This window comes from Aedes aegypti, chromosome 2, assembly GCF_002204515.2.
Source record: "Aedes aegypti strain LVP_AGWG chromosome 2, AaegL5.0 Primary Assembly, whole genome shotgun sequence".
NCBI lineage: Eukaryota > Metazoa > Arthropoda > Insecta > Diptera > Culicidae > Aedes > Aedes aegypti.
Window position 1 is genome coordinate 157,830,303 of NC_035108.1, and position 17,222 is coordinate 157,847,524.

Consider the following 17,222-nt stretch of genomic DNA (forward strand, 5'->3'; position numbering starts at 1 on the left):
GAACAACCCAAAGCTACAGTTAAACCTCCATGACTCGATATCGACTCATGGAACCACACTAGAAATAAAATTTCATGGTTACTGCGATGGTCCCTCGAAAAAGCTTTCCAAAGGATTTCTGTTCCATGACTCGATATTTCCATGAGTCGATGGTCCTTTCAATATCGACTCATGGAGGATTCACTGTATATTGAAATACATAACGGCATAAAACGAATGAGTTTAGTAACTTAGAAAAGTTAGAATAGATAATCCCTTAACACCCCACTTATTTTAAAAACGAGACTTTTTTCATAAAAGTTTCTCAAAATCGAAACCCAGATATAATTTTAAGAAGTTTTTGTCTGCACTATGATCTCAATTAAATTTACTTTTCTTCTACGTTACTCGCGAATTTTTCTCAAATATATTTCATGGTTTTGTAGATGAATGTATTTAGCCCATAAAATTCGAACAAAAATGTTTTGAACGGTTTTCAATATCTAGCAACCACAATACTTCATATTATTAGATAGCTCCTATGTTATAATGCAGCTCACAATCCTCCGAATAAATTGAGCATTTCAGATGATTTATACATTGATTTTCCACGTTTCTGTGATTTGTCAAACTTGACTGAGAAGTTCAATCCCTTAAAACCCCACGAGTCCTTAACACCCCATTTTACGGTAATTATTGTCCTACAGAAAAACTGTTTTCAGCAATTTTGTTCATCTCGTCAAAATCTACAACTTTGCTGAAGACACCATAAAGCTATTCCTTCAATTTGTTCAGTTATGTTAATTATAAAAAATGAAAAAAAAAACACTTTAGCCAAACCGTTATTGCTTCTATTTATTATTTCTTATATATATTAAAATTCAAGTTATTTCTGAAGTACTGTTATCACCATCATTTTGTATTGAAAATCATTTTGTTGATCATGTTGTATTGAAAATCGAAGAAGTTGCAAATGTTTTGTCCAATACTGTATATCGCAGGATTGATTACGGGAGAAATCCATGCAATATTTTTGAATAAAATTGTTTATAGGGTATAGGCACCAGTTTTGGATAAACCACCAGTTGTTGCTACAGTGGTTGATACGCCATTTCGTGAAATAAAACAGCATGAATCATTTCGTGTAAAGTACATCATATTCCCATTATTCAGAGCTGCATTCTTTAAATCGTAAAGAAATACAGAAAATATAAAAAAATAATTCTAAGAAACTGTTTTTCTTATTCACCTAATTTGGCCAGAGTGTTCTCAAAGTGGCCACTCTTCTAAGAAATCAAAGTGGTTGGTCAACTAAGGAACCGAAATTGAAAATGTGACCTTAATTGGATGTGGCCAACGCAAAAATAGGTTTTGCCCCATTTCTATATTTTTCTCGCAAAACATGGTTTAAAAGCTTTTATTTGACAGTGTACATAAAAAAGATCCAACATATTGAAAACATATTTTCTCTTATGCTGGTTAAAACTGGTGCTTATTCCAACACTAGGAGGAATACCTGAAAAGGTAATTCTGACTATATTCAATGATTATTTACCGAAGGAATCCATTGAAATTTGCTTTAATATATAGGTCAATAAAACATCCAAGGATAGAAAATAAAAACAATTTCTAGAGTACATTTTGATGTAATTATAGCAGAAATGGTTTTTAAAAATCTGGGGAACCCGTACCAAGGGTAATTGGGAATTTTATTTGTGGATTTCTCGCTTAAACGAAGTTACACAAAATTGAGTTCAATTCGCACAAAATCGAGCTCTTCTGGAGCAACACATCACGTGTGTAATTTTAACACATGATTCACATAACAGAACATAACAGAAAACCTCGATATCATCTCAGTTTTGCATCCCAAAGGAGGATGCAAAACTGAGATGATATCGAGGTTTTCTGAGGAGAGAAAAATGAACTCAAAAAACTCAAACTCACAACACAAATTCTCAAACAATTCGAGTGAGAGTGCATCGGAATGTAAGGATTTTTTTCTGGTGCTCTGTCTGCTTGTTCATTAGGTTGCGGCTTATTTTTCAAAACCAAAAATTCGTGTGCACTACTGAATTCAAATCTCATTAAAAGAGAAACTTTAAAATATGAGCCAAAAATATTAACATTTAGAGGTGAGACGCTTGCCTCTTGAAGGTGAATTTTCAAGTTATAAAAAATTACCTTCAGTGAAGCAAACATAACTTTGTTATTTTGAAACCAATTTTGAAACTTTTAGCATCATTTTATCCAAAATTAAATTTATGAAAACTTTGTAAAACATCAAGTTTGTCGAAATTCAAAACTATTCTTAGTTAAAGATACGTTTGTCCAAATTTCTCCTCATTTTGCTAAAAAAAAACATTTTTTTTGAACATAACTTCATAAATACTAAATCGATTTCGAATATTATTATTTTTTGAAGCAGTTTTGAGTTTAGTTGTTTTCAAACTGTTCATACAACACATTTTTTTGAACAATGGTTTTGACTTAGTTATTCAACAAAAACTACTGAAAAACATGTTTTTTTAAATGAAAAAATCAAATTTCTTTGGATTCTTCTTCTTTCTGGCGTTACATCCCAACAGGGACAGAGCCTCGACCGGTGGGATTCGAACCCACGACCCTCAGCTTGGTCTTGCTGAATAGCTGCGCGTTTACCGCTACGGCTTTCTGGGCCCCTTTGGATTATTTAAGTTTTTTTCCGGAAATTACATTTTTCTTATAAAAGTTACATATATAAAGCATCCTACCTTAATAATGGGTTGAATAAGGCATATATTTTTTAACATATGCAGACATATTTTTGTTTCAAAATTATTTAAAAATTATTGCAAAGTCCTTCTCAAGTTTCAGCTTTAGAGATAATATTTAACTGGCAAAAATTTGAAAAAACTGGCATTTTTCGTAAAAAAAAAACATGTTTTTGAGCAGTTTTTGCTGAATAACTTGGTCAAGACACTTTTTTAGTTTGAATTAGCTTCAAAAGCATGTAAAAATATTTAAAATCGGTTTAGTGATCATGAAGTTTTGGTCAAATATTGATTTTTTTTAGTAAAATGAGGAAAAATTTGGAATTAATTACTTTTAACTTAAACTTGTTTTGATTTCAGACAAATTTGGTGTTTTCATCAATTTAGTTTTCAAGGTATTGATGCTAAAAGTTTTCAAATCGGCTGGAAAATAACAAAGTTATGTTTACTTCACTGAAGGTAATTTTTTATAAATGGAAAATTCACCTTCAGGACACTTGCGCCACTTCCAAATATTAATATTTTTTGGCTCAGATTTTGAGGTTTCTCTTTTAATGTGATTTTAATTCAGTAGAGCACACGAACTTTTGAAAAATAAGCCGCACCCTATTGTTCATCCACTTCTCCTACCTATTCAGTATCACTCTCTCCAGGCAATGCAAAATTGATTCTGGAGCGCTAAGAAAAACATCCCATCTGTAGCGGTCCATGATCGGCAATGTATCGCAATAAGCTTGATAAATAAGAGCAGCGAGCGAGAGCCTCAAAGAGAAAGCGGTGATAAGATCCATTTTCTCGTTTGTTTTCCATTGAGGGTAGGTGTTTTTTTTTCTAGCACGATAAACAATCCCAGAACATCTGATAACAATATTGTTCCCCATGTTTGAAGCTTGTTTAGAGGGGTTTTATCATAGCAATGCCATCCCCCGTTCTAATCAGAGTTGTAGAAATATACGATAAACAGGCTCTCACAATGTGCTGCAAATCATGATAGTTACAGAGAGCGATAAGTGAGAGATTCTCTCAATTTTCTCAGGATTCAATTCCTGGCTCCCTCACAAAGAGGCAAAGACAACACGCTGCTCTAGAACATGTTACTTAACTCTGGTGATGTTGAGGAGTTTTATCAAGTCTTCACAATGCAAACGCAAAAAGCAATAACGCTTATGGACGAGTAATAAACATTCTCATAACATTCTCAAATGGTAAACATATAAAATATGATTCATAACCACTTCAAAAAAAAAAAGCATGAAGTATATTCTTTCGAATGATACCGGTTGAGAAAGACTTGGTCATGATTTAGTACAAAAATTGCAATTGCTAAAACGCAACATTCACAAAATTTGAGATATTCAAAAAAGTTAATTTCAGCTGATATTTCTACAGGTCAAATGGTGTGAAAAATGGAAATATACACCGATCGATCTGGAACTTTGGGGTATTGTTAGTATTTAAAGAAATTGAGAAAAAAAATATTCGAGAAGAAATTTTTGAACTTCATTTTTCTAAATTTTGGTCAGCTTTGGGCCACTGTGCGAGTTGTAATACACCGCCCTGCCAACCTCCGACTACACCCATATGACAATTGGTTTTGAAATGCCCCATTAATCTATTTAAAAGTTCCGTAATCCGGGGCAACATTGATCAGCGGGGTAACATTAATCGGAATTTCTTTCCTAGTAAAAAGTTCGAATCATCATTTATCGATGGAACATTTTCAATGCATAAATGGTGCTTCTTTTTCATATATAAAATGTAAGCTTTTTTTTAAAATGAATTTCGTTCATCCGTATATTTTTCAACTTTCTGAAACAATGATTTTCATGATTATGGATGCCACTACCCAACATTCATGTCTCATATGATTTCTGATAATGATGTAAGCAAGGAAAATGTGGCTTTTACTAAAAATGGCATTGCTCAAAACGATTCCGCTGGCAAAATTTTTCAAAAATGTTTTTATTTCAGCATCAATGACGAATTCCTATGAAGATTGCAAAATTTCCTTTAGAAATTGCCTGTCTGTAGGCGTATATCGTGGTTTAAGATGTTTTTTTTTTTTAAATAACTTAAAATGTAAATTCCCAATATCAGTCATCGATCGATAGAACCGTTCGGTTGATTGCCGTCAGTATAAGAGCACATTGAAGCCTCCTTTATTTTGCTTGTGTTAGTAGCAAAGCTCAAAACTTTGAGCAAACCCTTTTCCAGTAGAGAAGTTAGGCAAAATGCAGGTCGCTTCGATGCTTACTGACTTTAAAATAGATTGCTCAATTTTAACCACCTAATTAAAAAAAAAAATCAATCTTGTCGCTCCCTTGCGACGCCTATGCACCTATTCGTTTACATCATTTGCTTCTATAGACTCCCTTTACCTTTCAGACGCATGGCCGCTACAGCCATAAAACAAAAACAATTAAAAAGTAAATAACTTGTAAGAATTTGGTCTTCATGTTGAGTTCTGTTTGATCCTTCGACCATGACGCTTGTTCCTGCGGGGGCGGACGATGAGGGTAGGATCAAACATGTCACGTGTCGGTCGAGTAGTGAAATGGAACAGCGCCGCGGATCGTTAGTAGTGTTTGATCTATAGATCGCGTCACTTGCTCTTGCGTGGGCGAGTGATGAACACTTGTTCAGCGTATAACGCGATTTTCGAATTATATCGTGAATCCGATTAGGCGTGATTATATCATGGATCCAACCACTGGTGACTCCCAGATCTTTACCTTATCCTATTAACCCAATATTATTTCCATGACAACTGTGGAAATGCAGAGATGATCTCGATCTTTAGTAACAACGGTTGTCGAACTAACATTCCTTCCCTTCCCCGATGACCGTAAGGACGTGGCCGGCGCCGTTATTGACTTTTAAAATTTGAGCTCTCGATTTGTGCACATTGAAGATTGGTTAGCTAATCCCAAGCCCCTTTCATTAAATCTCTGTGCAACTTCGATTGTTCTGGTCAATCACGGAGTAGCAACTACAAATTGTAGGTCATCTATGCTCAATGAGCTCAATTGCTCATGCTTATGTAAGAGTTGGGTCTTCATATTCGGTTTTAGGGGCCATGATTTTAGTATGTAACGTCATTTTCAATAATACCGATCATTGTTTACTTGAGTGATCAATGTTGCCCCATATCAGCAAAATCAAAAAATCTCATAAAACATTTATTTAAACATGCTCAAATCTTTCAGAAAACAAATTACAGTATATAGTCACGAGCAATAGGTGCCAGTACTTGTTTTAAAAATATAAAACTTGCTATACTTGACTTTCCAAATGAAATTTAAAAAAAAATCTAAAGAACTGATCAATATTACCCCGGATTACGGTATCGCTTTGGGAGAGTCACATAAAAAAGGCGCAATTTTGTTGGTCTTCTCATTAGGAATTAAAGGTTACAAATGACTAAATAAATCATCTTTGAATCAAGTTTGGTTGGTAGGTTTATTTATTCTGATAATTACGGTTAGTTAGTAATCATTTAAATATCTTTGTTTTTCGGGCGTAACTTAAAAACAAACCCTTGTATGAATTTTGCCTAAAAATACAGCTTAGAAAACGACTGGTCCGCACTGATTTTGAGGATATTTGCTAATAAATACGATCTAGAGAGTACTGTGATGACGGCTTTAGCATAAATTGGTCGTAATCTGTCCGAACGAAAGGTATTCGATTGAAGAAATTTTATCGAGGATTAAAATTGCATGCAGGCTTTTTTAATAAATAATAGTTGAACCTATTGTTACCTTGTTGACTATGACTCATTAATTTGTAATCTGGTCGATTAACTTTTAACTTTAGTTCGTTGAATTCATTCAAGCAGAAAATGCGCATTCAAGCAAATACGGTTTCGACTGTTATTCGTCCGACCGAGTGTCGTAGCCCTCCATTTGAAACGCGTGCGGCATTCTATCAGTTTATCAACCTGTACGTACATAATCATCTTGACGTGTCGTCTATGTCTTCGTAAACAGTTCTGTTTCCTTTTCGCTTTTTGAGGGCAACAGTTTCCATTGCTGGCTTTCCTTATCTTATTATGCATTACACGTTTTGCAACGACGAGCGCCGTTTGGGAAACTTTTGAGGGTGTGAGTTATTTGCTTTTCTATACACGTTTCGCTTATTCAAGATTTACGAGTATCACATGTAAAATGGTGGAACCGATAATATTAACATTTAACCTTCATGTATTCGTGATTTCACTTATCTACGGACGATTTATGAAGAAATCGTCACTGCGAGAGGTTTTTAGTGTACTTACGTGACTCACATTGGAAAACTGGGGTTTTTTAACGAGTTACAAACTGGTTTCCAAACTTTCTACTGCTAATGGACAGACCTAGCTGCTACGGACGATTGCTAACTAGAAGGAAAAACACTTTCGACCTCTGCCCGGGATCGACCATATAGTAATCCTTCGGTCTTATATCTTATTTCTAAAATAGCTAAGCGAATATAGATTGTATTTTGACAGGGATGACATTGTACATATGTAGAAGAGACACTTGGAAGACGGAAGGGATGAAAGTGATTTTATGAGGTGCTTACAATGAGAAACAGGGTTGAAGTGGATGTGCATATTTTCTAAGTCAAGCGATTCACATATAGCGTGTATGTGTTACGTTGAGTGGCCTCATGGGCCTAAGGCATGAGTGAGTGACTTGAAAGCTGGTGCGAATGTACAGATTATATAGATAAGAAAGATATCACACTGTGTTCATTATCGACTAGATCTCTACAACGAAACCACAAGACTAGTTTCAACACTATAACAGATAGAATGTTGAGAAAAAAGTACAGTCGGAATAAAAGTTCGTTAAAAAGAGAGTGTAAAGCGTTCTGAAGTGAATGTATAGTCGGAAGAGGAAGTTGAACACCTTATAGCTTAAAATTACTTAGTTAAGGAAAATTTAACCACTGAATGTAATATTAAGTGACGGACACTTTCGTACATAATTGTTTCGAGTTTGACTACTAGAATTTCCATTGAAAATAGACTGTTGAACCGGACTTGCGGCACCGGAGCCACCACCGTAACCAGTCAGTTGTCTTACCATGCCGGAACCGAGCTGCTGTAGCAGACCCGATCCGGACCCGAGCGGGCCGGAAGTGAGTACCGTCGAGGTTCGGCGGCTACGGATCGACTGCATGCTGGACGAGAGCAAAAACGGCACGCTGCTTGACGTATTTGGCATCGAGCCGCCCTGTTGAGGAGAAACGAGAAAGAAACAAGAGAAAAACACAAAGAAACGAGCACAGGACGAACACACACACGGAAACACAGAGATGGGAGAAAGAGAAAAATTGCTTTAGTTGGATTGATCGTTATTTTCTGGTTACCTGGAATGAATTAAATGAATATTTTTTCGATGGTCAAGTCAATCCGGTTTTTCAATGTTTCGTGATGACAAAACTTATCGGTCATCATACAAATTGTATGGAATGAAAAATTGGCTGAACAAAGTTCAAACTCACCATTTTCAAAAGCAGATTTTGACTCTCACACCTTTTTGCTCCTTACCCTCTCGAATACCTACGAAGTTATATTAACTCATTGCCTTTCGAATGAGCCATAGATAGTGTCAATGAGGCGTGTAATCTCAGAGGTATAGACAACATACTTTTGTACATTTTTTTGGGTGGCCCCAAACTTTTGGACGGCAGTTTATTTAAGGGATTTCTTCGTACAAACTTCAAGCTTAACTATCTTTACTAAGGTTTTTAGATTTTTAAGATTCTTTAGTTATGATGGATTTCGCTCAAGTTTTCCCAGTAGTTTCTGTGAGTCCAATTGATCACATGTGAAGTATGCTTTGAGATTTTTGCAGTTTTATAAATATGAATCACCCTTCTTTACACTTTTCATACAATTCTCGGTTATATTCAGAGTTTCCTGAATTTTTGGGGAAAAATAAGAATTTGTTCAAGCGTCCTATTTTTGCGTTGATCAGACGCTCATTTCTATTGATGGAGATTTTCAGATTCGTCATTGGAAGTTGACAGCAAAACAAAATGTTCATTAATTTCCGAGTTCTGATACTATTGTAATTGACGGCTATCCACTGGCAGCCGACTTTACCCATTAACGCCCAGTGGTCTATTTTGAGATCAGGTACTTTTATGAATACAGGTATTTTTATTTAATGATCTGTTCGGCAAAGTTGTTTAAGAGCTCAAGGGCAGACCAATGACATGTTATTTTAAATTCAGATTTCTTCTATTAGGTTGCGCTGTTAGCAAACAATATGTTTTTTAAGCTGCTTTGTCAGCTCTTGTCGGCATCACTACGTCCGTCTTATATTACAATGAGCGTCAATCCAGTGCAGATTTTGAGATTCCAGTTTGAATCTTTTGATTCCAGTGTGGATTTTAGGATTGTAGTGTGGATTGTAGCATTTCAGTGTGAATCCTTTGATGCCTTGTGGATATTGATACTGTAGTGTAAATCGTAGGATTTCAGTGTATAGATCGCAGAACTTCAGCGTGGAATTTGGGATTCTAGGATTCTAGTGTGGGTCCAGGAACTCCATTGTGAAACGTGGGATTGTAAAATGGATCGTAGAATTGTGTGAATCCAGGTTTTGTAGTATAGGTCATAGGATTTTAGAGTGGATTCGGATCGTTGGGTGACAGTGTGAATCTTGATATTTCAGTGTTCATCCTTGGATTCCAGTGCAAATATTGGGATTCCAGTGTGGCAGCTGGTATTCCAGTGTGAATCTTGGGATTCCCGTGTAGATAGTGGGATTCTAGTGTGGATACTTACTTACTTATTTGGCTTTACATCAATTATCTTGATAAAGCCTCGCCAACAATATTTCGCCAATTTACTCGGTTCATGGCCGCTTCTCTCCATCCTCGACTGTGACCCACGCTCTCCAGGTCCTGGTGCACCTGGTCAATCCACCTAGCTCGCTGCGCCCCACGCCTTCTTGTTCCAACCGGATTCGTAGCGAACACCATCTTTACAGGGTTGTTGTCCGGCATTCTTGCAACATGCCCTGCCCAGCGTATCCTTCCAGCTTTAGCTACCTTCACGATACTGGGTTCGCCGAAGAGTTGAGCGAGCTCGTGGTTCATTCTTCGCCGCCACACGCCGTTCTCCTGCACGCCGCCGAAGATCGTCCTTAGCACTCGGCGTTTGAAAACCCCAAGAGCTTGCAAGTCCTCCTCGAGCATAGTCCACGCCTCATGCCCATAGAGGACTACCGGTCTTATGAGCGTTTTGTACATCGTGCATTTGGTGCGGGGGTGAATCTTTCTTGACCGCAGTTTCTTCTGGAGCCCATAGTAGGCCCAACTTCCGCTGATGATGCACCTTTGTATTTCCCGACTAACATTGTTGTCAGCCGTCAACAAGGATCCGAGGTAAACGAACTCGTCCACCACCTCGAAGGTATCCCCGTCCAGGGATGAGAAAGGTACTGGAGCAAACATTTACCGCCTCTACATTTACATCTTTCTACACGACCATCAAAATCCAAAGCAAACCATGACGGTTCAAAACAAAAAAATGTCACGGCTCTTCAAAAATGTAATCTTCTTCTTCCTAACGTTTTTCAACCCCGAATGCGAAATGACTCGAGCACAGTGGTGACACGATTTTTGCGGTTTTCGGGGTTTTGCATTTTTGCTCGATAAAGGCAGTATGAAATTGAACTTGTTTATATGTTTCGTAACGGAATGATTGTGGTCTTTCTGTTAGAGCTAATAGATTTCAATTAGTTGAAAACACAAGCAAAATATTAGCGATTGAATGATTTAACACTTTTTTCAATCATTCAGCTTGGAATGGCTGCCCGAAAATGGTCATAGTGGAGAGACAAAAACAGTCAAGCAGTGTGTGAACCGTTGGCAGCGCAACGCCTGATGGTATTGATGCTGCTGCTGCTTTGTGTTTTGGTGGAATGGCAGAATCGATGAACTGTGGTGAATTGTGGTCACAGTTCCCAAGACTGTCCCCGTCTATCGTAACACTGCTTCCTAGGCGGCCCCTGTCGCGCTCAGTTCCACCAACTAGAATGTACTTTGTTCTAGTGTGGATCTTGAGATTATAGTGTGAATCCTGAGATTTCAGCGTGGATTCTGGAATTTCAGTGATGATCCTATGATAACAATGTAAATTTTTGGATTATAGAATGGATCTTGGGATTTCAGTGTGCATTGTGGATGTTCACTGTCCAGTGTGGATACTGGGATTCCAGTGTAAATTCAGGGATTGTAGCGTGGACCGTAGGGCTGCAAAACGGTGAGTCGACAACTAGGAAGAAGCGTTTAACACATCTCTGGTTCTCACAAGTTCCTACCTCACGCTTCCACGGGTCAAACGATGACAAAGATCGCCAGCTAAGGGTTGTGTACTGATGTACTTAGCTAGTAGTGCAGCCTGGGCACTGTTGTCCTTCTTAAGTCAGAAGGTGTGGAAAAGTGGGCATCGAGCCATTACTTTCTACCAAAGCTGTGGCACCACAAATGAGCTAGGAACTGGCTTCATAGTGTTGGGTAAGATGCGACAACGCGTTATCGGGTGGCAGCCGATCAACGCAAGATGAGGATAGAAGGCTGTTTTTCAACTATAGCATCATTAACGTACACTCGAAGGGCGAGCTGACGACGAGAAGAAGACGTTTTAGGCGCAGCTGGAGCAGTAGCAGATATATGACGGATGCTCGCCGCGTGACGTGAAAATCGTTGTTAGCGGCATGAACGCATAGGTAGGACGAGAGGAGATGTACAGACCGGTGATCGGGTGAAACAGTCTGCACGCCGTATCTAACGACAACGGCCAACGATACGTCAACTTTGCAGCCTCTCGTGGTATGGTAGTCCGAAGCACCTTCTTCCCCTGCAAAGATATCCATAAGGCCACCTGGAGATCTCCTGATCATCAAACCGAAAACCTAATCGATGGACATTTTTTTCTCCGACAACATCAATGTTCGCACATATAGCAATTCGGATCATTACCTAGTTGCTGTTTGTATGCTCTCAAAACTCTCGACGGTGACCAACTCGCGTCGAAGCCGAACGCCGCGGCTTTGGGACTCAGGAGTGGCCCAAGAATACGCACAGCAGTTGTAAGCGGCCCTACCAACGGAAGAGCAGCTTGGCGCCACCACTCTTGAAGATGGCTGGAGACACATAAGATCCGCCATAGGTAGCACCGCAACAGCAGCACTAGGACCAGTGGCCCCGAATCAGAAAAACGACTGGTACGACGGTGAATCCGAGCAGTTGAAGAATGAGAAGTATGCAACATGGGCGAAAATGCTGCAACACCGCACGAGAGCGAACGAAGCGCGGTATAAACAGAAAGAAGCACCATAAAGAACAACGAGATCGCAAAGCTGTTCCGCGCTTAAGACACACGGAAGTTTTACGAGAAGCTTAACCGTTCGCGCAAAGGCTTTGTACCACAAGCCGACAAGTGCAACGAACGAACGTGAGATGCTCGAAAGGTGACGACAGCACTACGACGAGCACCTTAATGATGATGTGGCCAGCATCATAGGTAGCACGGAAATAGCTTTGGGAGAACGCGCGGAGGACGAAAGACTTCCGCCTCCAGATCTCCAAGAAGTTGAAACGGATATTGGTTGAAAAACAACATAGCTGCTGGAGTAGACCAACTACCGAGCAAGCTGCTAAAATATGGTGGTGATAAATTGGCAAGATTGCTGCACTGGTTTATTTCCAGGATTTGGGAGGAGGAAGTATTACCGGAGGAGTGCATGGAACGTGTCGTGTGTCCCATCTACAAAAAGGGCGACAAGTTGGATTGCGCCAATTATCGTGTGATCATAATTTTGGGCGCCGCCTACAAGGTACTCTCTCAAATTTAATGTCTCAATGTTGGGCAATATCAGGCAGGATTTATGGGCGAACGAGCAACAACAGACCAGGTATTCGCCGTCCGTCAGGTTTTGCAGAAATGCCGCGAATACAATGTACCCACACATTATTTGTTTATCGATTTTAAATAGGCCTATGATACAATGATCGATCGAGATCAGAATTGGCAGGTTATGAACGAATACGGTTTCCCGGACAAACTGACAAGATTGATCATGACGACGGCGATGGAACGAGTGATGTAGTCCGAGCATCAGGGATTGTAGTCCTTTGTCCGGTCCTTTGTAGTCCGAGCATCAGGAATACATTCTCGAGTCCCTTCGAATCTCGCTGAGGGCTACGGCAAGGTGATGGCGTTTTGTGCTTACTGTTCAACATTGCGTTAGAGGGTGTGATAAGAAGAGCGGAGATACACTGAAAAAAATATTTGATTTTCAATGTGATGTAAAACTGGTTAAATATTATATGATCGTGTAAATTTAAAGTGAATTCGATTGAAAAATAATGGATTTGTCGTTGACATTTAGGTTTATTTTGATGCTCCAAATATGTGCATCAAAATAAACTTAATTTTACAACATTTTTTTTAGCTGTGTAGACACGAGTGGCACAATGTTCAGAAAGTCCGTTCAGCTACTTCGATTCGCCGACGCCATAGATATTGTAGCACGAAACATTGAGGGTACGTACATCCGACTAAGAGCTGAAGCTAGGCAAATCGGACTGAACATCAATATGTCGAAGACGAAGTACATGATAGCGTGAGGCTCAAGAGAGAACACGGCGGGCTCCCCATCTCGAGTTCATATTGACGGTGATGAAAACGAGGTTGTCGAAGAATTCGTGTGCTTGGACTTACGGATGACCACTGACAACGACACCAGCAGAGAAATCCAGAGACGCATCGTACCTACTATGGATTCCACAGAACTCGCCATTGCACGAAGTTAACCATCTACAAGACGCTGATTAGACCGGTATTCCTCTATGGACACGAAACATAGACCCTATAGTTTTCGAACGGAAGGTGTTGCGGACTATCTACGGTGGAATGCAGATGGAAGACGGAATGTATGAATAGACGAATGAACCATGAACTGCACCAGCTGCTGGTAGAACCAACTATCGTCCACTTCGCGAAAATTGAGAGGTTGTGGTAGGCTGGGCATGTTACTAGAACGTCGGATAACAACCCGGTGTAAATGGTTCTCGGAAACACAAGACGACGTGGTACGTAGCGAGCAAGATGAGTCAATCAAGTTGAGGACGATCTGCGGATCCTTCACATAATACGTGGCTGGCGACGGGCAACCATGAACCGAGGCGAATGGAGACGTCTACTACGTACAGCACAGGCCACCCGGGCCTCAGCTTGACTGGTAAGGTTAAGTATGCGTGGATCGTAGGGGGGTGACCCATTTCGCATAAAGAAGTTTCGCATAAGGACGTTTTGCATACGAACGTTTGGCATAATGGACGTTTCGCATAAAGCAGTTTCATATAAGAACAGGTAGCATTTCAAAGAAGGCATATAATTATGATTATGCCAAACGTCCGTATGCGAAACGTCCTTATGCGAAACGTCTTTATGCAAAATGTCCCACCCCCTTAGGCTTCCAGTGTAGATCCTGGTATTGTAGTGTGGATTCTGGGATTCAGTTGTGAATCCAAGTATTCCTGTGTAAAACTTGGTATTCAAGTGTGCGTCCTGGGACTAAAATATCGATTCTAGAATTCAAGAATGCGAAGATTCCAGTGTAGATTCTCATATTCCAAAGTGAATAATGATATTTAAAGTGTAGACTCTAGGATTTTAGTATAGATCTTGAGAATCCCGTATGCATTCTGGGATTCCAGTGAAGACCCTGGTGTTCCAGTGTAGATGCTAGGATTCCAGTGAAAATCTTGTGGTTCCAGTGTGAATTCTGGTGTTTCAATATAGATTGTAGCGTTGATCGTGGAATTCCAGTGTCAGTTCTACGATTTCAGTATGGATTCCAATGTGGATTGTGGAATTCTAGTGTGGATCCCCGTGTTCCAATATAAATCCTTGTATTCTAGTGTGGATCATGGAATTTCAGTATTGATCCTGGGATTACAGTGTAGATGTTGAGATTCCTGTGTGGATTCTGGTATTTCAGTGTGGATCCAGGCATTTCAATTTGGATCTTGGTATTCCAGTGTAGATTTTGAGATGGTAGCGTGCATCGTGGGATTGTTGTGTGCATCCTGGGATTGCAGTGTAGATCCTTGAACTCCAATATGGATCTTGGATCCTCATTGTGCATCCTGTAACTCCAGTGTGTATCTTGAAACTCCAGTGTGGATCCTGGGACTCTAGTGTGAACCTTGGGATTCCAGTATGGATCTTGGAATTCAAGTGTGAATCTTGCGAATTCAGCGTTGAACCTGGGATCGGAACATAGGTCCTTGGTTTCCAAGGTGAATCGTGGGAATGTTCTGTGGATCCTAGGATTTCAGTGTGGATATTGGGATACCAATTTTATAATCATACTTAAACGATACGTACCTGTTGAAGTATTCATTCACATTAACAACATATATCTGCTCGTGATGTCTATGCGAGGATGTAAAGGTATCTTTCTAATGGCGTCAAAAGATTTAAACTCCGTTTGCGCCTTTCAGAGATATCGACATTTGAAAACAACCATTTTTTTTTGAAGAAAATCTCTGATCACTCTGCAACCATAAGAGAAGTAGTTTTTTCGGCAAAAGTGCTAAAAGTGCTAGGAACAAAGTTTTTGCGAGAAATTATCACATAAAATGTTATCGAGAAAAAACTGATTTTTCAGGACTACCGTTACTAATTTGTATTAAAAAATCATAACTCGTGAACCATAAGAGATAGAAATATGCATTTTTTGCAAAGTTGCTCCAAATCGATTGTTTGAAAACATTGTAGAACAATGTATTGGTCTAAATGCATCGCAAAAATGTTTATTTTCTGATATCCTAAACCACGTGGGCTACCCTATTTTAACATCGCTGAAAAAACATTCTGAAAAATATGGAGAAACTTTTCCGAAGACACTATATATTTAAAACTGACAGTTTAGGCGCAAATATTTTTGTCTTCCTAGATAAGGCTTTGGGACCATTGGGGATTTTGAGTTTTCAATGTGGATCCTTGGATTCCAGTATTGATCCTGCGTTTCCAGTGTGGGTCCTGGGATTGCAGTGTAGATACTGGGATTCCAGTGTGGATCCTGGAAATTCATTGTGCATCCTGGGACTCCAGTGTGGAACTTGGGATTCCAGTGGGTTTTCAAGCCTGGGATTACAGTGTCAATCTTGGTTTCCAGTGTGAAGAATATTGGGATTCAAGTGTGGATGCTGAGTTCTCAATGTGAATTATAGTATTTCAGTGCAAATCCTGAGACTCCAGTGTGGATACTTTGATGCCAGTATGGATCCTGTGATTCCAGTATGGATTATGGGATTCCAGTGTGGATCTTTGGATTGTGATTTGCTGTATGTCAGTGAAGATCCTGGGACTCCAATGTGGATCCTAGGATTGCGGTGTGGATATTGAGATTCCAGTGTAAATCCTGAGATTGCAACGTAGGTCGTGAAATTCCAGCGTGTTACCTGAGATTTCAGTATGTATTGGAATTTCAGGAATTAGAAGTTCAGTCCTTGGTTTTCAAGCCAAATCCTGGAGCTTTAGTGTTCATTCTAGAAAATCCGGTGTGGATCCTAGGATTTCAGTGTAGATATTGGGATACCAGTGGGGAATTTGAGTTTCCAGTGCGGATCCTTAGATTCCAGTGTGGATACTGGAATTACAATATGGATCTTGGATTTTCAATGTAAATTTGGATTCCCACTGTGGATACTGGAATTCCAATGGGAATTTTAGGATTCTTTTGAGAATCTTGGACTTTCAGTGGTAATAATGTGGGAATCCCAAGAGAGAAATGTTGTGGAAATAGTGAACAAATAGTTTAAAAATACATTGTGATTCTTACGGTAAGCAGGGATTCTTGTCAATGTTCGGAGGAATTGCTGAAAGGACCCGATGAGTGTTTAGCAAATCTTGTGAGAGTTACGTTAAAAACAGTTAGTATTAGCAAATGCCGTGGAAATACTTTGAGAATCATGTAAGAATCCAATGAGAGTCATGTCCATATGAGAATTCTCTGAGAACTTTGTGTGAAACCTTGGAATTGTGTAGAAATACTGCGGGAATTGTGACAATCCTATGAGAATCCCTTGTGGTTTTTATGAGAATCCTGGGGAAATTCCGATGGAAATTCTGGGGAAATCTGATATTCTTTGAGAATCCTATTGGATTCCTACTAGAATACTGTGGGTAACTTTCAAGAGTCATGTGGAAATAATATGGAAATACTTTGGGAATCTTCAGTGGTGTTTATTTCGACGAAATATTACCATATTTGCGATTTTTTAAAGTATTTTATGTACCCGGAACTATTTTATACTAACGATCCTGGCGTAAAATTAATGAGGCGGCTTTGTGTGTATGTATGTCGGATTCAAGGGAAATAAATCAAATTAACCATAACTGCAGTTTTCAGATATAGCATTGCAAAAGAGAATGATCCACTTCAATCGTTTATTGGCGCGAACAGATAATCGCTC

At 39.2% G+C, this 17,222-nt stretch overlaps 1 protein-coding gene across 6 annotated transcripts in view; it reads right to left on the bottom strand.

Moving 5' to 3' along the window:
• The window catches only part of LOC5576177 (SCY1-like protein 2), a 427,894-nt gene that overhangs the window by 69,066 nt on the left and 341,606 nt on the right, over nucleotides 1-17,222 (bottom strand). For all 6 annotated transcript variants that reach the window (XM_021842934.1, XM_021842931.1, XM_021842932.1 and 3 more), the window contains one exon: nucleotides 7,802-7,951. In XM_021842934.1, coding sequence (XP_021698626.1) covers nucleotides 7,802-7,951 — 150 coding nt within the window. The remainder of the gene's footprint in view (nucleotides 1-7,801; nucleotides 7,952-17,222) is intronic.